The 17,212-nt window shown below is 38.3% G+C and overlaps 1 protein-coding gene across 7 annotated transcripts in view; it reads left to right on the top strand.

Annotated features, from left to right (window-relative positions):
• SESTD1 (SEC14 and spectrin domain containing 1) overlaps nt 1-17,212 on the top strand; it is a 141,134-nt gene that overhangs the window by 104,671 nt on the left and 19,251 nt on the right. For all 7 annotated transcript variants that reach the window (XM_081814064.1, XM_081814066.1, XM_081814063.1 and 4 more), the window contains 4 exons: nt 1,237-1,359; nt 11,002-11,196; nt 11,719-11,833; nt 13,281-13,440. In XM_081814064.1, the coding sequence (XP_081670190.1) occupies nt 1,237-1,359; nt 11,002-11,196; nt 11,719-11,833; nt 13,281-13,440 (593 nt within the window). The remainder of the gene's footprint in view (nt 1-1,236; nt 1,360-11,001; nt 11,197-11,718; nt 11,834-13,280; nt 13,441-17,212) is intronic.

The raw sequence follows: 17,212 nt of genomic DNA on the forward strand, positions 1-17,212 counted from the left end.
CAGGCCACACTGTCTCCGTTTCTGTCCGTGCTGCTGTAAACTGCAGCGTCCTGGGTTGTGCTGGACAACCACAGCGCTCCCAGTCCTGCCTCCAGGTCGGGGCACGTCTCTGCCCTTTGTGCTTCTAAAACTGCCAGCCGCTCCCAGTTCGCAGGCGCGACCCCACGGCTCTGGGTTTCCACCCCGGGGGCTGCCCTGAAGTCCTTTCCCTGCACTACTGGTCTGCGAGTCTGTGCCTGTCCCCAGCGCGCGAGGCTGTCACTCACCGGCGGTGTAGGATCCCCACGGCCAGGCTCCCTCCCGCTGCCGTTTATCCTCTGATATCTGCCCGTGGAATCACGGCTCCCTGCTTCGTACCTCGAAACCAACCGCCTGCGATATTCTCTTTGTAGAGATCCAGATCTTCTTACATCTCAGGCTGGTTTCATGGGTGCTCAGAGTGGTCTGGTAGATATCCAGCTCAATTCCAGGGACCAGTTGAAATAGGGTCCCCTACTCCGCCCTCTTTCCTTGTCGCCCCTTTTATCAGTACTTTGAGAAGAACATTTGACTGTGAGTCTGAACACATGGCTTTTAGTCCTAGGTTTTTAATAATGGATTATATTACTTTGGGCAAGTCAGTTAATCTCTGAAATTGAGTTTTCTTAAGTGTTAGATAAGAAATTTGACCAATGTCATTTCCAGTGTCCCTTCCAATGCAAAATCGTATAGTTCTTCTATTTTCTTATCATCATAAGTTAATTTTTAATCCTCTTTTATGGGAGCATTCCAGATTTCTTTTAGCCTGACAGATGATCAGATAGCTGAAAGCTTAAGGTGCTACAGTGTACATTCTTTCAAATTTTGCTTTTGGAAAAGTTGTCAGATTATAGCCACGTAGTTCGAAAAGAAACATTTATTGCCTTTATAATAGAATTTAAAGAATTTAAATTAAAAATGCTTGAGGAACTGGGGCACCTGGGTGGCTCAGTCGGTTAAGCGTCTGCCTTCAACTCAGGTCATGTTCTGGGGTCCTGAGATCGAGCCCCATCATCAGGCCCCATATCATTGGGCTCCCTGCTCATCGGGGAGCCTGCTTCTCCCTCTGCCTGCTGCTTCCCCTGCTTGTGCTCTCTGTCAAATAAATAAAAATTAAAAACTAAAAAAAATATTTGAGGAACTTTGGGAGGAGAAAACATTGAATGTTTGAAGAGCTTTTGATTATTTTAAGATTTTGGTCTCAACTTTCATTTATAGGTTGTGAACTGGCTTGAAGGGCCTGGATCAGAACAGCTACGAGCCCAGTGGGGGATTGGAGACTCCATCCGGGCCTCCCAGGCCCTACAGCAGAAACATGAAGAGATTGAGAGCCAGCACAGTGTGAGTGCGTTTCCTCTGCAAGTTACAGTGCTGTTATTACTGTGCGTAATGAGTAGCATCTGTGGTGCTAAGGGATAAGTTGCCATAAACTTTGGTATAGGGACATAAAGTATAGTATGTTTAATATTTAAAGGCCATAAAGTACATTTTGACCATTTAGTATGTATTTATTGGAAGTTTGGTTTTGCTTTTGGCTCCAAAACAGTTTAATTACATATTTTATAGAAACAAAATTCATGTGAAACTTTAAAAATTACCATGACAGAATAAAGAGTGATAGTACAAAAATAGAACCTTCATCTGTAGTCCTGAGACAGAAATTATGATCCTTAAATCCTCAGAGGGAGGCCTGGGATGTCCCTGCTTTATTAGGGCTTGTATAGTACAATTAACGTCAGAATAGTTCCAGAATTGTTGTGTTAATCACAACTGATGGAGAGTGAGTGTAGAGGGTGCAGGATATCTTTCCATTCTTTGTGCGTTTAGGGGCTCCTACTTGTAACTGTGAAGGGGATGATCACACAAATCCGTTATAAAATTAGAAAATAATCTATAGGCAGATTATAGATAATAATCGTTCAAGAGGGCTTAAAATTTAACAACTTGTGTATGGAGGAAGTTGATATATGTTAATAAGCTCTTGCTTTGTTAAAGTTAACTCTTCATTATTGAGAAAGTGATCATCCACTTTGTGGATCAATTCGTTCATCCTTTTTCTCCCCCAAGTCATATTATTTCTGATGGTAATTTAAATAGGGTGACTAGAAAAGTGGAAAAAGAAACAAATTCATTAATTTCTACCTCCTTAGATTATCTGGTTTAAAAAATTGATCAGTTTACACACACACACGCACACGGCATTCAACCTTGCATATAATATGAAGAATGAAACATCTTTCCCATAAATAGGTAATAAAAGAAGCTAGCCTTCCCTTCCAAAAAACAAAAAAAAACAAAAAACAACACCACGTGATCAGAAGACACTCTGATTGGATTTATGTGTTAATTGGGGGGGGGAAAAAATCATGTGTTCAGGGATGAATATAACGTGTGTCCTGATCACTAGGATCTAAATACCCAATAATAGAGAACTGAGAACTGAGGGGAGAAGGAGAGAGAATCTTAACGTAGGCTCCATGCCCACTGCAGAGCCCCATGCGCTACTTGATCTCACAACCCTGAGATCATGACCTGAGCCGAGATCAAGAGTTGGGTATTTAACTGACTGAGCCACCCGAGCACTCCAGTACTTGTAAGAGTTTAAAAATGAAATCCTGTAATTGAAAAAAATCTGTATATTTTATTCATTTCACAGGGTCCAACATAATGTTTTTTCCTTTTATGCTAAAAAAACATACTGAATAATTTGTATTTAACTTATAACCCCTTTTCTGAGGTTATAATCTTTCAATGTTCTTGGTACTTTTTATTTTTATTTTTTTAATTTTAATTTTATTTATTTTTTTATAGAGGGAGGGAGGGGCAGAGGGAAAAGGAGAGAGAGAATTTTTTTTTTTTTTTAAGATTTTATTTAAGGGGCACCTGGGTAGCTCAGTCGGTTAAATGTAGGTCTTGGGCTAAGGTCATGATCCCAGGGCCCTGGAATCAAGCCCCATGTCAGGCTCTCTGCTCAGTGGGGAGCCTGCTTCTCCCTCTCCTTCTGCTTGCCTCTCTCTCTGTCAAATAAATTTTAAAAAAATCTTTAAAAGGGGCGCCTGGGTGGCTCAGTTGGTTAAGCAACTGCCTTCAGCTCAGGTCATGATCCTGGAGTCCCAGGATCGAGTCTCACATCAGGTTCCCCAGTCAGTGGGGAGTCTGCTTCTCCCTCTGACCCTCTCCCCTCTCATGCTCTCTCTCACTCTCTTTCTCTCAAATAAATAAATAAAATCTTTAAAAAAAAAAAAATCTTTAAAGATTTTGGGGCGCCTGGGTGGCTCAGCCGTTAAGCGTTTGCCTTCGTCTCAGGTCATGATCCAGGGTCCTGGGATCCAGCCCCACATCAGGCTCCCCGCTCCGCGGGAAGCCTGTTCTCCCTCTCCCACTCCCTCTGTTTGTGTTCCCTCTCTCGCTGTGTCTTTCTCTGTCAAAAAATAAATAAAATCTTTCAAAAAAATTTAAAAAAATCTTTAAAGATTTTATTTATTTGAGAGAGAACGCGTGCACACATCACGCTAGGAGGGCGGAGAAGGGCAGAGGGAGAGGATCTCAAGCAGACTCTGCGCTCAGCACGCCACAGGGCTCCATCTCACGACCCTGAGATCAGGACCTGAACCAAAACCGAGAGTTGGAGTTTAACCCACTGAGCCACCCAGGCGCCCCTCTTGGTACTTTTTAAATAACTTAATTCTGTTGATATTTTTGATATTGACTGTGACTTATTTGAACCCTGTGGATTGTTCTGGAGCATGTTACTATAGGATAACTATATCCTATATTTTGTACCCCTTTTTTTTTTTTTTTGTTAAAGATTGTATTTATTTATTTATTTGTCAGAGAATGAGAGAGAGAGAGAACGTGCACAAGCGTACACAAGCAGGGGAGTGGCAGGCAGAGGGAGAAGCAGGCTCCACACTGAGCAAGGACCCTGATGTGGATGGGACTCAGTCCCAGGACCCTGGGATCATGACCTGAGCTGAAGGCAGACACTTAATCAACTGAGCCACCCAGGTGTCCCACCCTTTTTGGTTCTTGGAAACAGTATTTGCTATAAAACATTCTAGATTTTTCTAGAGGATTTAGTTATGAAAGTATCCCCAAAGTCCTTTAAATAAAGATATGTGACACATGAGGGTCCTAAAGACAGGATTTATCTATATTTTACTATTTTTTAAAGATATCAAGAGGAGTAATTATACTTTGAAGTTGGATTATATACCTATTATAAAGAAGTTCACAGAAGGAATTGAAAAGCACATTTTATTTATTTATTTATTTTTTATAAGCTCAGATATTAGGGACTAAAATCTTTTTTTTTATTATGTTATGTTAATCACCATACATTACATCATTAGTTTTTGATGTAGTGTTCCATGATTCATTGTTTGCGTATAACACCCAGTGTTCCATTCAGTACGTGCCCTCGTTAATACCCATCACCAGGCTAACCCATCCCCCCACCCCCCTCCCCTCTAGAACCCTCAGTTTGTTTCTCAGAGTCCATAGTCTCTCATGGTTCGTCTCCCCCTCTGATTACCCCCCTTCATTTTTCCCTTCCTGCTATCTTTTTTGTTTTTTTTAACATATAATGTATTATTTGTTTCAGAGGTACAGAAAAGCACATTTTATATTGCATATAGTATGGATGACATTACAAATTGTATACATAGAGATTCTTGTGTTTAGATTTTTATTTTTGTATTTTTATTGATAAAGTTTAAAAATCAATTTATTTTACTTATTTTTTTAAACTTTTTTTTATTTGAGAGAGAGAGCGAGAGAGAGAGACAGCATAAGCCGGGGGTGCGGCAGAGGGAGAAGCAGACTCCCCGCTGAGCCAGGGAGTCTGGATGATGTGGGGCTCCATCCCAGGACCCTAAAATCATGACCTTAGCCAAAGGCAGATGCTTAACCAACTGGGCCACCCAGGTGCTCCTAAAAATTAATTTAAAGGAAAAAAGAGCTTATGGAAAGTTCTGTGTGCTTAAGTTTACTTATAATGTGAAATCAGTATAAAATTTCAGAACTTTTGAATTGGAAAGGATCTTAAAGATTCTTCTAATACCATCACCTTTTTTTTTTTTTTTTAAAAGATTTTATTTATTTATGTGACAGAGAGAGACACAGCGAGAGAGGGAACACAAGCAGCGGGAGTGGGAGAGGGAGAAGCAGGCTTCCTGCGGAGCAGGGAGCCTGACGCGGGGCTCGATCCCAGGACCCTGAGATCATGACCTGAGCTGAAGGCAGATGCTTAAGGACTGAGCCACCCAGGCACCCCAACTATCACCTTATTTTTATACATGAACAAACTGAGAGAGAACATTTTTCGATCACTGGATAGCTGGACAAGGGTTGAAACACCAGTCTCTTCATACTCATGAAATTCTTTTTCCCCTCTCTATATCTCTGTATTTGTGTCTCTCTCCCTTTCTATATTTTACTCTGTCTGTCTCACTCGCTTACTAGCTCACTCTCAGAGAAAGCTAAATTTCGTGGATGTGCTTAAGATAACAGCATTTTTTTCATTCCTATTCTCTTAATACTTGAGGACATATGCGCATATGTGGATGTTTGCATTCTGGGACATAGTGCTCAAAGAAAAGAAACATTGATGACTTACGGATTTCATTTCTTTAAATGATGTATGTTAGTTTCAAAATTGGAAGGTGGGGACAAATTGGATGGGAGTATAGAAGAAACAGAATTGGTCATGAGTTGATAGTTATTGAAGATGGATGACACATGGGGTTCATTATACTGTTCTTTCCACTTTTGAATAGTTTGAAATTTTTCATTCTATAAGATTTACAAATGAGAATTGCACTGTTTTAACCAATAGGTGGCACTACATTGTCACCTTGAGAATAGGTTGATGCAGGATGAGTATATTAGCTTATGATATTCTAATATTTTATTAAAAGCTTTCTTTTCTCTTTGTAAATAAGAGTTAACACTTTAAAGCATATGTTGGAGTTGTTCAGGTCTTAGTGAAATTATGACACATTTCTAGTGTGTTGATTCCTTAATAGGGATAGAAATTAACATACCATTTTGTACTAAATCACTGTCAAGTATTAAATTTTAGATTCTTCATAAAAGCATAATTCATAAAACTAAAGAATTTCCCAAATTTATTAGAATATTTAGTATTAATATACAGAAAATGAGAATCTTAGTAATATGTAGTTCTTTGTCAAGGAGTGTCATAAAGTTTGTTTTTTTAATACGAGGTAAGCACAACAAAAAATATCAGAGGTAGAAGAAAATGATTATACTTAAAATACATTTTAAAGTGTTTTAGTTCAGTAATCTTATTTTATCTTTTGGGTTGAGGTAGGTGTTGTTAGGAAAAACACATCATAGGAATGTGCAGAAGTATAAATCTCTGAAGCTTTAGGATTCCATTCATACATCTCCCATCTCACAGTGTTGACTTTTGGTCTTCAAAGAGAACACTGTTGTGTTGTGCCTAATAGTAAGCAGCAAAACAGACGTACATGAAGAGTCAACACCTATCTCACGAACATACTACCTTTAATTAAGTGAGCTGGCAGTGTTTCTTTCCTCCTAGATTGGGATTCCTGTTTCTTGGTTTAAGCATAAATACCCATTACTTCACCAGCTGTGCATCACCACCAGTTCCCGCATGATTCCAGTGTCAATCCTGATGACTACCTCTGTCTTAGTATGTGAGCATTCAAGCTCATCTTACCTACCATCTAATTCTAAATTACATGTCTTGGAATTGTTTTTTTTTTTCTATGCAGTTAAATGTTCATAAAAGGTGGGCCAGAGGATGGCCAAAACTGAACTGAATGCAGCCTGTTCGCCTAAGGTTCTATAAATTTTATATTCTCCTATTTCCTAGGAAGAAACATTTTGATTAATTTGAAGAGAGAGAGAGAGAGTGTGTGTGTGTGTGTCTGTGCATGCCAGATTTTTTTTTCCTTACATCTCAGGGAGACCGATTATTTCTTTAGGACAACCTCAGTTCCTAAGGTGAGTTTCTTTAATTTAAAGTGTTAATTTCAAGAAAAATACTGGTTCTTAAATTGTTTGCATCCTTGTCCTGATTACTAGGGCCTTTATTTTACAGATTAAGATTAGGAAAAAATCAACTCTAGGATGATTGTTCTTAAACCTTAGTGGTCCTAGAAGTCACCTGAAGTGATTGTTAAACTGCCTGTTGCAGAGCCATATGCCCACAGACTCTGATTTAGTAGGTCAGGGGTGGAGCTTAGGTATTTTTAGTAAGCACCCCTGGTAAAATGATATAGATAGTTCTTACTGTAAAACATAGTGACCCTGGATGCTAATCCTTTAGTCTGCTATTTTTCTCTGAATCATGACTGTTACTTCTTCAAAGAATTGGATCTATTTATTTAGAGCATTAACTAAATTTATAAGTACTTTGGGAAGACTAGGAAATCCCTTTCTATTTTAGAACACTAATGTGATATTTTTTCAAGTTGTATTTTCTGCTTTAAATCCATCTCCATTAACCTTTATAATCACTCTATGGTTTCAAAAGTATTTTACAGATAATATTATGTGATTAATTTATACAATAACCAGTAAGATAGATAAGACAGATAATATCATCACTGTTGTACAGAACAGGGTTTCTCAATCTTGGCCCTATGATACTTTGGGCCAGGTAGATCTTTGGTGTAGGGGCTGTCCTGTGCATTATAGGGTAATTTAGCTGCATCACTGGCCTCTACCCACTAGATGCATTAGCATTGTGCCCTCCCAGTTGTGACAGCCAAAAATGTCTCTGAATATTGCAAAATATTCCCTCTGAAGCAAAATAGCCCCCAGTTGAAAATCACTGCTATAAAGAAACAGGTTCTGAGAGATAAGTGACTTAATGAAGATGACACCCTTTGTAAGGAGAAAAGATTTTGAGTTCGTCTTTCAAATCCATTGTTCTTTTCTCTACATCTGACTACATTGTCTGTATAATAATATTCAGAGATTTCATAGTAGTTCAAGCAATAAAACAATATGACAAATTAGAGAAACCCAAGTTTTAGGTACAGGCCACAAGAGTAGACCACATTTAGAGCAGTTCCTGTTACCTACTTAATTTAATGTTGGCTAATCTACAATGTCTGACATAGTGTTTTATATGTTCATTCAGTACATATTAACTGAGCACATACTAAATGTCACATGTTGTTCTAGGCTCTTGGTATATTAGCACTGTCTTATAATATGGAACTTAAATTCATATTGGGAAAGAGGGAGTGGAGAGCAGGTAAGGCAGTGCTTTTAGGAAAGGCATCTCTGAGGAGATCACATTTAATCAGAAACCTTGAAATGATATGAAGGAGTAATTCAAGCAAAAGGCAGCTCAGATTGAGGACACAGAAGTAAAAACACTGTAGGTTGGAGCTTACTTGCCATTGCAAAGGAACAGCAGGTATGTTGGTGGTGGTGCAGTGCAGTGAGCAAGGTAAGGAGTCACACAAAACAACGTTTCTGAGAGTCAGGGGCCAAATCATGTCCATTTAGCCCACAAAAGGGAGTTGACATTTATTTTATTTTTTTAAAAAATATTTATTTGTCAGAGAGAGAGAGCACAAGTGGGGGGAGTGGCAGGCAGAGGGAGAAGCAGACTCCGCGATGAGCAGGGAACCCAATGTGGGGCTCGATCCCAGGACCCTGGGATCATGACCTGAGCTGGAGACAGACACTTAACTGACTGAGCCACCCAGGCGCCCCTTGACATTTATTTTAAATGTTACATGAAATCATTGGAGGGATTTTTGAGCAGAGAACTGATTTATGTTTTTAAAAGGTCTCTGGCTACCATATGGAAAATAAGGACTAGGGACAAACAACAAAACAGAAGACAGGAGACTAATAGAATGAAGGCAGTAGATGTAATGAGAAGTTGTCAGATTCCTTAGGTTGAGCCAGCAAGACTTGCTCTTAGAAATATCAGGTGTTTGGCTTTAGCCACTCTTAAGTTGGGGAACACTGGGAGAGAAGCAGCTTGGGAGCTACAGAATTAGTAGCTTCGGGGACAGGGTAAATTTCAGATGTCTAATACTCATCCAAATGGAGATAGTGAGTAGACACTTGGGTATCACTGTTGAGTTCAGGGAAGGGGACAAGGTGAGGATATTAATGTGGGAATTACCAGCATATAGATGTTATTTAAAGGCATGAGACTAGATGAACTCATCCAAGCCCAAAGAGTATTGATTCAGAAGAAAAGAGCCTTTGGAAAGCTGAACCCCAGGTCACTACTAAACTTAGAGGTCAAGAAGCAGAAGGAGGGCCAGCAGAGCTGTTGTGTCTGAGGGAAGAATAGAGAAAGGCATTTCAAGGAGGAAGTGGTTGCTTTTGTGAAACGCAACTGAAAGGCCCAAATAAGATAAAGACTGAGAATTTGCTAAGAGCAGGAAGGACAAAATCCTGATTAGAATGGGTTAAAAAGAGAATGGGGAATAGAAGATAGAATTTGTATAGGGTACTCCTTTAAGGGATGGTCTTGGTCTTGATAACTGAAGTTTAATTTATGTATAGTAATATATGTTACATAAAATACACATCTTAAGTGTATATTTTGTTTTTTAATATAAGATACTGCAGCTTATTTGTATGCTGGTGGATATAATCCAGTTGAAAAGAATGAATTGATGATGTGAGAGAGAAGATAAATGCAAGGGCAAAGCCTTGTGTAGGCAACAGGGGACAGAGATAGCGCAAGTGACGTGGCTGCCTGAGAAACGGGGACAGTTCATCTGCTATTTTAGTGGCGAGGGCAAAGCATAGGGCTGCAGAAAGAGGGAGGGTCATAGATTTGTCGGTGAGAAGATGAGAGTTCTCTTCTGATTGCTTCCTATTGAATTAGGTTAGATTTTTGGCTGAGAATGAAGAGGGGGAAAGGGAGTTGGAGATTTAAGGAGTGAAGAAAACAATCATGAGAGAGTGGGAAAATGAATTGACTAGAGAAATGTAATAGGATTGCTGAAGGCCTATTTGAGGTTATTTATATACACTTTATATATTTTTATATGGAGAGAGTCTATATATTTATATGTACTATAACTTTTAAAAGACAGCTGTTTGCATTGTTGTTATTATCCAAGCATGTTGCTACTCTGGTGTAGGTATACAGTAGGCAGAGAAACCAGGTCTGAGGTCTTGACAGGTGGATTGGATGGAAGGAAGAGAGCAGGGCATGAGCATGGGTTGTGCTCTGAGAGGTGATTATAGCCTCTGACCAAAGATAGAAGTGAGGGCGTGAGACTCTTCAGTGCTGGACCATGAAGCAGCAGGTCAGTGGATTGGGCAATCTCATCGGGTTGGAGGAGTGAGTGTCCTAAAGTGTGTGAATGAGAGAGTCGGTAGCTGGGGACTGGAGAATGAGATTCTTGAAGATCTGGGAGCTGTATAGTAATACATGATTATGACAAGAATTCACATGTGCTGGAGTAGGTAGCTGAGGTAGGGTGGGGACAGGATGGTTGCAAGTGAGAGAGGGAATTGGTACAGAGTTAAGAGTGCTGTGTGGATGCGTACATGGTGGGGGTCGGTGGGAAGGCTGGCCCAAAGAGGAGGGCCGTGACCTTTGTCAAACTCCCCGGAAGAGAGTGCTTAATGGGAAAGGTTTGGAAGGATGTCATCCAAGAGCATGCACTTTAAAGGAGATGTGGGTTTTGAGAGAGAGGGAGAAATGGTCTGGTAATAATTTTCTCTGAGGACGGACAGGTTTCAGGTAGAACAAGAAAGGAAAGGAAACATTTAGAGACCAGGATGAAGATATACGATAGATATTGATGTTGACAAGAGTGAGTTCTGGGGGTCATGTGCAAGGATTTGGGGGTTGAGGGCTTCTCATCCTCACTTTAAGTAATTTTTGCCTTACAAAATTATCATAAATGTTACTTAGTTTATCTGGAGGAATTATAAAATGTAATATAGTTCTTCAGGAGCCAATTTGATCCTTAATTTACAACATGTCTGTTACAGGAATGGTTTGCAGTGTATGTGGAACTTAATCAGCAAATTGCAGCACTCTTAAATGCTGGGGATGAGGAAGATCTTGTAGAACTGAAGTCACTACAGCAACAACTTAGTGATGTTTGCTATCGACAGGCCAGTCAGCTGGAATTTAGGCAGAATCTCTTACAAGCAGCTCTTGAATTTCATGGTGTTGCCCAAGATGTAAGTGTACTCTGATTGCTTTTCTGTTCTTCAAATGATCTGAACACTTATCTGCACATAATTTTTGCAGGTTTGCATGTCTCCTAATTATTTTTCTGGAACAATAAAATAATTTACTTGTGGGGAGATGATAAAAGTCTTTGATTTTTTTTAATTTTCATTTTTAAGTCATTTTGCATGCAACTAAACCTTTTTTGTCTAAATAGTGTACCAACCTAGTAGATGTATTTCATTTTGATTGTTTCTCTGTTTATGCTTTATAACATAGATTGAAATGGAAGATTCAGTACTTTCTTATATTCTGCTGACCTGGATATAAATCTTCGTTTTCCTGGTGCATGCATCTGTTTGTTCTGTCTTTTCAGATAACATGTATTCTAATTATTAGTCCTTGTCTTTTAACAGCATAGTCTTTTTCAAGTGTAATTGTGATAACCTCATTAGATATAAACCTCATTAATCATTAAACACTTTAGATGCTGATTACATCAGGGTTATCTCTTTGGTGTCCCTCTGCTTTAGTTGTCTCAGCAGTTGGATGGCTTATTAGGGATGTTGTGCGTAGATGTAGCACCAGCTGATGGAGCATCGATTCAGCAGACTTTAAAACTGCTTGAAGAGAAGCTGAAAAGTGTTGGTAAGCAGATTTTAAAAATGCTGAAACATAAGGGTTCTTTTTTTAGAAATATCATTACTATTGTTAGACAAGTCAACTTATACTGAACTAATTATAATTATTTATAGGAAACACAGGAAAAATTAGTATAAAATAGGTTTTATTCCCTTGAAGGGTGTAATACGTGCTAAAATGTTTATTTTTCATTGATGGTCAGTCACCCTTCCTTCATTGGGCCTTTAGCCTTTCTTCTTTATCCAGCTATATCTACAGGTGCTATGTCTTGCATATACTATGAACAGTTATTTATAGTGCATGCATAAGCTGTAATTAGCTGTGAAGTGTTCTGTGGTAAATCCTGTATGCCCCAAACTGTGTTTTATGCAATGATTTTTGTTGTTGCTATATCCTAACCTTGTGAATAAATAGTCGGTTTGGTTCTGTGCATTTGTTTCTCCAAATTGGGAATATTGCCAAGGTTACCTACTCTCCCAAGGGGAGGATGATCCCATTTCACTTGACACCAAGGCCTTTTACATTTTACTACAGTAGGAAGGAAATACAGTGAATTTCCTTAGGTCATGACTGGAGAGGAGATAGTGGATGTACAAATGGGAACGGAGGGTTGTTCCGGGTAGGATAGGAGGGCAAAGGGAAATGGAGGCCAGGAAGCAGAAAGCTAAGACAGATTTAGTAGAAAGTGGTGACACGTGATTGAACCAAATTAATTAATTATTGAAAAGGATTTGAGGGAATGCATTTGAAAAATCATATTTGTATGGGTATTTTACTTGTTAGCAGCCTTTGTTATTTTAACACATAGGCATAATACGTATTTTGTAATTAATTTGCCAAATGCAGTTTATTTCAAAGCATCAGAAGTTTTCTAGAGCCATACTTCTCCTTTAAAAAAGAAAAGAAGAATTCATGTGTGCTTGTCTGGTTTGGAATACTGTAAATCTATCCTAAATATTGCTTTTCGTTAGGTGTAAGCTGGAAGATGCCTGAACTCAAAATATTCAGCATCCTTTTTCAGTGATAATGCATTGCTTGAATGCTTTGAAGTTTTGTAACTCTTATACGTTATTTTGAACAAAATGTTTGCCTTGTTCTAAAAATTGGACTACATAAAAGCACAAAGGAAACAAATTGAAAAATATTACTAGCCAAAATAGAAATTTTCACACTTTCTTCCTGCTTTCAGTTTTCAAAAATAATTATCATCAATGGAAATTAACCTTTAGGAAATTCTCTTTAGGCAGAATTTGGCATGAGAAGGGAGCTCAATTGAAACCACATTTAAGGGTTTTATTGCTTGAAGTGTTCAGAGAACCCCATCCCAAGATAGTTTAATGTACAAAGCTGTCATGCTTGGAATCCAAGTACAATATCTGCTGAGAGGATTTACTTGAGGGAGGGAAAGCACCTCCTTTGTTTAAGAGATTAAATCTAGGAACTTTTGTTTTAGATGTAGGATTACAAGGTTTGCGTGAAAAAGGTCAAGGACTTCTGGATCAGATCTCCAATCAGGCATCCTGGGCCTATGGAAAGGATGTAACCATTGAAAATAAAGAAAATGTGGACCACATACAAGGAGTGATGGAAGATATGCAGCTTAGGAAACAAAGGCAAAGTTTGACTGTTAATGTTAATTTTTGCTAAAATAACATAATAAAATGAGAAGTGATGTAATTTGTTTTCCATACAAAATAGAAGTTCTAACCTGTTAATATAGTAGGCATGTAGTAGGTTTTGGTGAGTGTAATTATTGTATATAATTGTACTAACAAATAATGACAGTTTGTTCAACTAATGATACTTCTCCCCTTTTTAATTCAGTGGTAAAATTTCAGTTGCACCCAAATACTTCGTATTCCATGTTTCCAGTATAGCCTATGACTCTTTCATCTTTTAAGAAAACCCTTTTTCTCCTTTTTGGAGAATTTCACTTTTCCATTTTCATTTGGTTTAGAGTTGCTATTAAATGTGTCATCTACATAGATCAGTTTCTTCATCTAAACTTCTGACTCACAAATTGTCACGCATTCTTTGTACTCATATTTGCTCTGAAAGAATTAGACAATAGACTCTGGGTAAGAGGCTATTTAGTTTTATTTTGTATAGAGGCAGGAATTTACAGGATTCTTTGAAAATTCAATTTGCAGTAGCAACTGAGAGAGCATTACAAAGTAAAGGATTAAATTAATATATGAAAGTATATACAGTGTAGCATGGTTGTATGAAATTTTTGCACACTTAGAAATTTTAAGGTATCAGCAAAACCTCACAAATTATCTCTGTGTCACAGAGAAAATACTCATTAGGCAGAAATTCCTTCTAGCCTCACATGCAAACTTAACCCATTTCATTATTTTATTCTAATCACAAAGGATGCTATAGCTCTGTTCTTAATAAGCCAAGTTTACCCTCATGTCTTCCCTGTCTACTCTCGTTCTCTACTCTGATCTCTGCCTCTCATTTAAATGCTTAAGTCTCTCATTAAAAAAAAAAATTACAGGGCGCCTGGGTGGCTCAGATGGTTAAGCGTCTGCCTTCGGCTCAGGTCGTGATCTCAGGGTCCTGGGATCGAGTCCCGCATCGGGCTCCCTGCTCCTTGGGAGCCTGCTTCTCGCTCTGCTTCTCTCTCTCTCATGAATAAATAGATAAAATCTTTAAAAAAAAAAAAAAATTACACACATGCATATACTTTCCTCTTCAGCCCTTTCTTTGTCTTCTAGCCCTAGAATTCTCCTTCCTGACAGCTAAGTCATTTGAGGGTCTAATCTACACTCATACTATTTCCTCCCTGCCTCCCATTTACTTTTCAACCCTCCTCAGTCTGACTTCTGTCTTCACCATTTCACTGAACTTGCTCTTACTGATGTTATCAGTGACTTTGTAATTACCATGTAATAAATACTTGATCTTGCTCAAAATCCAGGGAGTACTTTTGGTCTTCATATTGCTTGATCACGCTGAATAGCATTGGACACAACCGGCTTTTTCTTCTTGAAACTAGCTGACAACTTTGTCTTCTTTTGAAAACACCCTCATGATCCTGGCATTCTGTTTCTTCTTAGTTTTCTTCACTGGTTTCTTGTCCTCTAGCTAATTTCACTGCTTTCAGGGTTTGTTTTGAGGCCAAGTCCTCTTAACTCTATGTGTTCTCCCTGGACAGTTTCACTACTTGAATGACTTTCTTTTATTTGATTGTGATTGAGTATTTATGGTTCTGACCCAGACTCCTGTCCTATGCTTTGAATCCATAATTACACTTGGCCTACTAGTATCTCTGGGTGGATGCCCCACACATTCCTGAAACCTAGTATGTCCAGATACTTGCTCTTCTCTTTTAATTTCCTATCTAGGTTAAAGTTACCATTAGCTACCAAATTTGGAATTTATCCTAAAATCATACTCTTCCTCATCCCGTATAGCCTGATCAAATATCTTAAGTTTTGCTGTCTCTGAATCCTGAACATTTTCTATTTAAGATCTTCTCTCTTACCTGCCTCTGGCCTTGATCCTCTCTAGTCTGTTGTACATGAGAATAATCTTTGTAAAGTGCATATCTAATCATAAAACCCCGCTCAATGATTTCCTGTTTTCTCAGATGAAGTTCAGTCTCCTTGAAATAGTGTAGGAGACTTCATAACTCAATCCTGCATAATCTTATCTCCTACATCTTTCCCATACAGACACAGTTGTTTTTATTTTCCTGAATGCATCGTGCTGTTTCATGAACCTATGACTTAGAATACTTCTTTCTTCACTTTCTACCTGGTGGATTCTTACTTATTTTTCAAGACTCAGAGATACTTATTTTTGGAAAGCTTTTCAGATTTGTAAGGCATGTTAGTTACTTGTTCCTCCCCGCTCCCACAGAACTCTTTACATAGCTCTGCAGTAGCACTCACCACATTGTTTGTTTAAAAGTCTGCTGCCCAAAATGGGACCAACCTAATAGTTGAGACCGTGAAGCACATTATCTGACACCTGACAGTATGCATTAAATATATCTATGATATCATCTTCATCATTAAAATGTCTTACATTGTTTACCTTCAGATTGTAAAAGTACTTCTCATCATCACTTCCTTTTAGTCCCTTGTTAGAATTACTTTAACCAAATTCATTTTAGTACTATGTTACGGGCTTTTATAAAGGGCATTCTTATAAAAAATACCCTTGTGACAATGGTTTCTATATTGTTATTCAGCTTCTTTAAGAACACTGACTGTTGTGGAGCTCTGAGCTCTGCCTTCTAGGTAACTGGTCATTAGTGTTTGAGACTGTAGTGAGGTCCCCCTTCCTCTAAAGTACATGGAATTGCATGAGGACGAAGGGAATGGATCAGAGCTGAGTTAGCTAAAGTCACCTTGAAAGTTCAATCTGTACATCACTGTAAAATTTTAAAACACTGAATTGTGTCTCTCTACACCCAGAGATCAATAGAGTTTTTTTTCCTCTTTGGAACATAGATGGAGTGTTTTTTGTTTTTTTTTTTTTTAAATTCAAAATTAGATATTACTTTGGGTAATGTAATATAATGAAAAGTGTTAACTTTTTTTTATTTGCAAGCTTTATTAAAATGCCGTTTTAAAGAAAAAGCTCAGATTATGTTTGAGAGATTTAAAACCAATAATTCATGAGTGGGTCAGTCTTTTCACTGCTATAAAATATGTTTTCCATGAATATTCCACAATTTTTCATTTTTCTGTTGGACACTTACATTGTTCACTGTCTTTTTAAAATTTAAATTAATTAACATATGGTGTATTATTATTTTCAGAGGTAGAGATCAGTGATTCATCCATCATATATAATACCCAGTGCTCATTACATCACATGCCCTCCTTAATGTCCATCACCCAGTTACCCCATCCCATCACGTCTCCCCGCCTGCAGTGACTCTCATTTTGTTTGCTATGATTAAATCTCTTCTTGTTTGTTTCCCTCTCTCATTTCATCTTGTTTTATTTTTCCCTCCCTTCTCCTTTGATCTTCTGTTTCATTTCTTAAATTCCATATATGAATGAGATCATATGATACTTGTCTTTCTCTGATTGACTTATTTTGCTTAGCATAATGCCCTTTAGTTCCAGCCATGTCATTACAAATGGCAAGATTTCAGTTTTTGGTGGCTGAGTGGTATTCCATTCTATATAAATACCACATCTTCTTTATCCATTCATCTGTAGATGGACATTTGGGCTCTTTCCATAGTTTGGCTATTGTGGACATTGCTGCTATAAACATTGGGGTGCTGGTGCCCCTTCAGATCACTATATTTGTATCTTTGGGGTAAGTACCTAGTAGTGCAGTTGCTGGATCGTATGGTAGCTCTATTTTCAACTTTTTAAGGAACCTCCATACTGTTCTCCAGAGTGGCTGCAGCAG

This window comes from Leptonychotes weddellii, chromosome 3, assembly GCF_054177405.1.
Source record: "Leptonychotes weddellii isolate Sample4059 chromosome 3, ASM5417740v2, whole genome shotgun sequence".
NCBI lineage: Eukaryota > Metazoa > Chordata > Mammalia > Carnivora > Phocidae > Leptonychotes > Leptonychotes weddellii.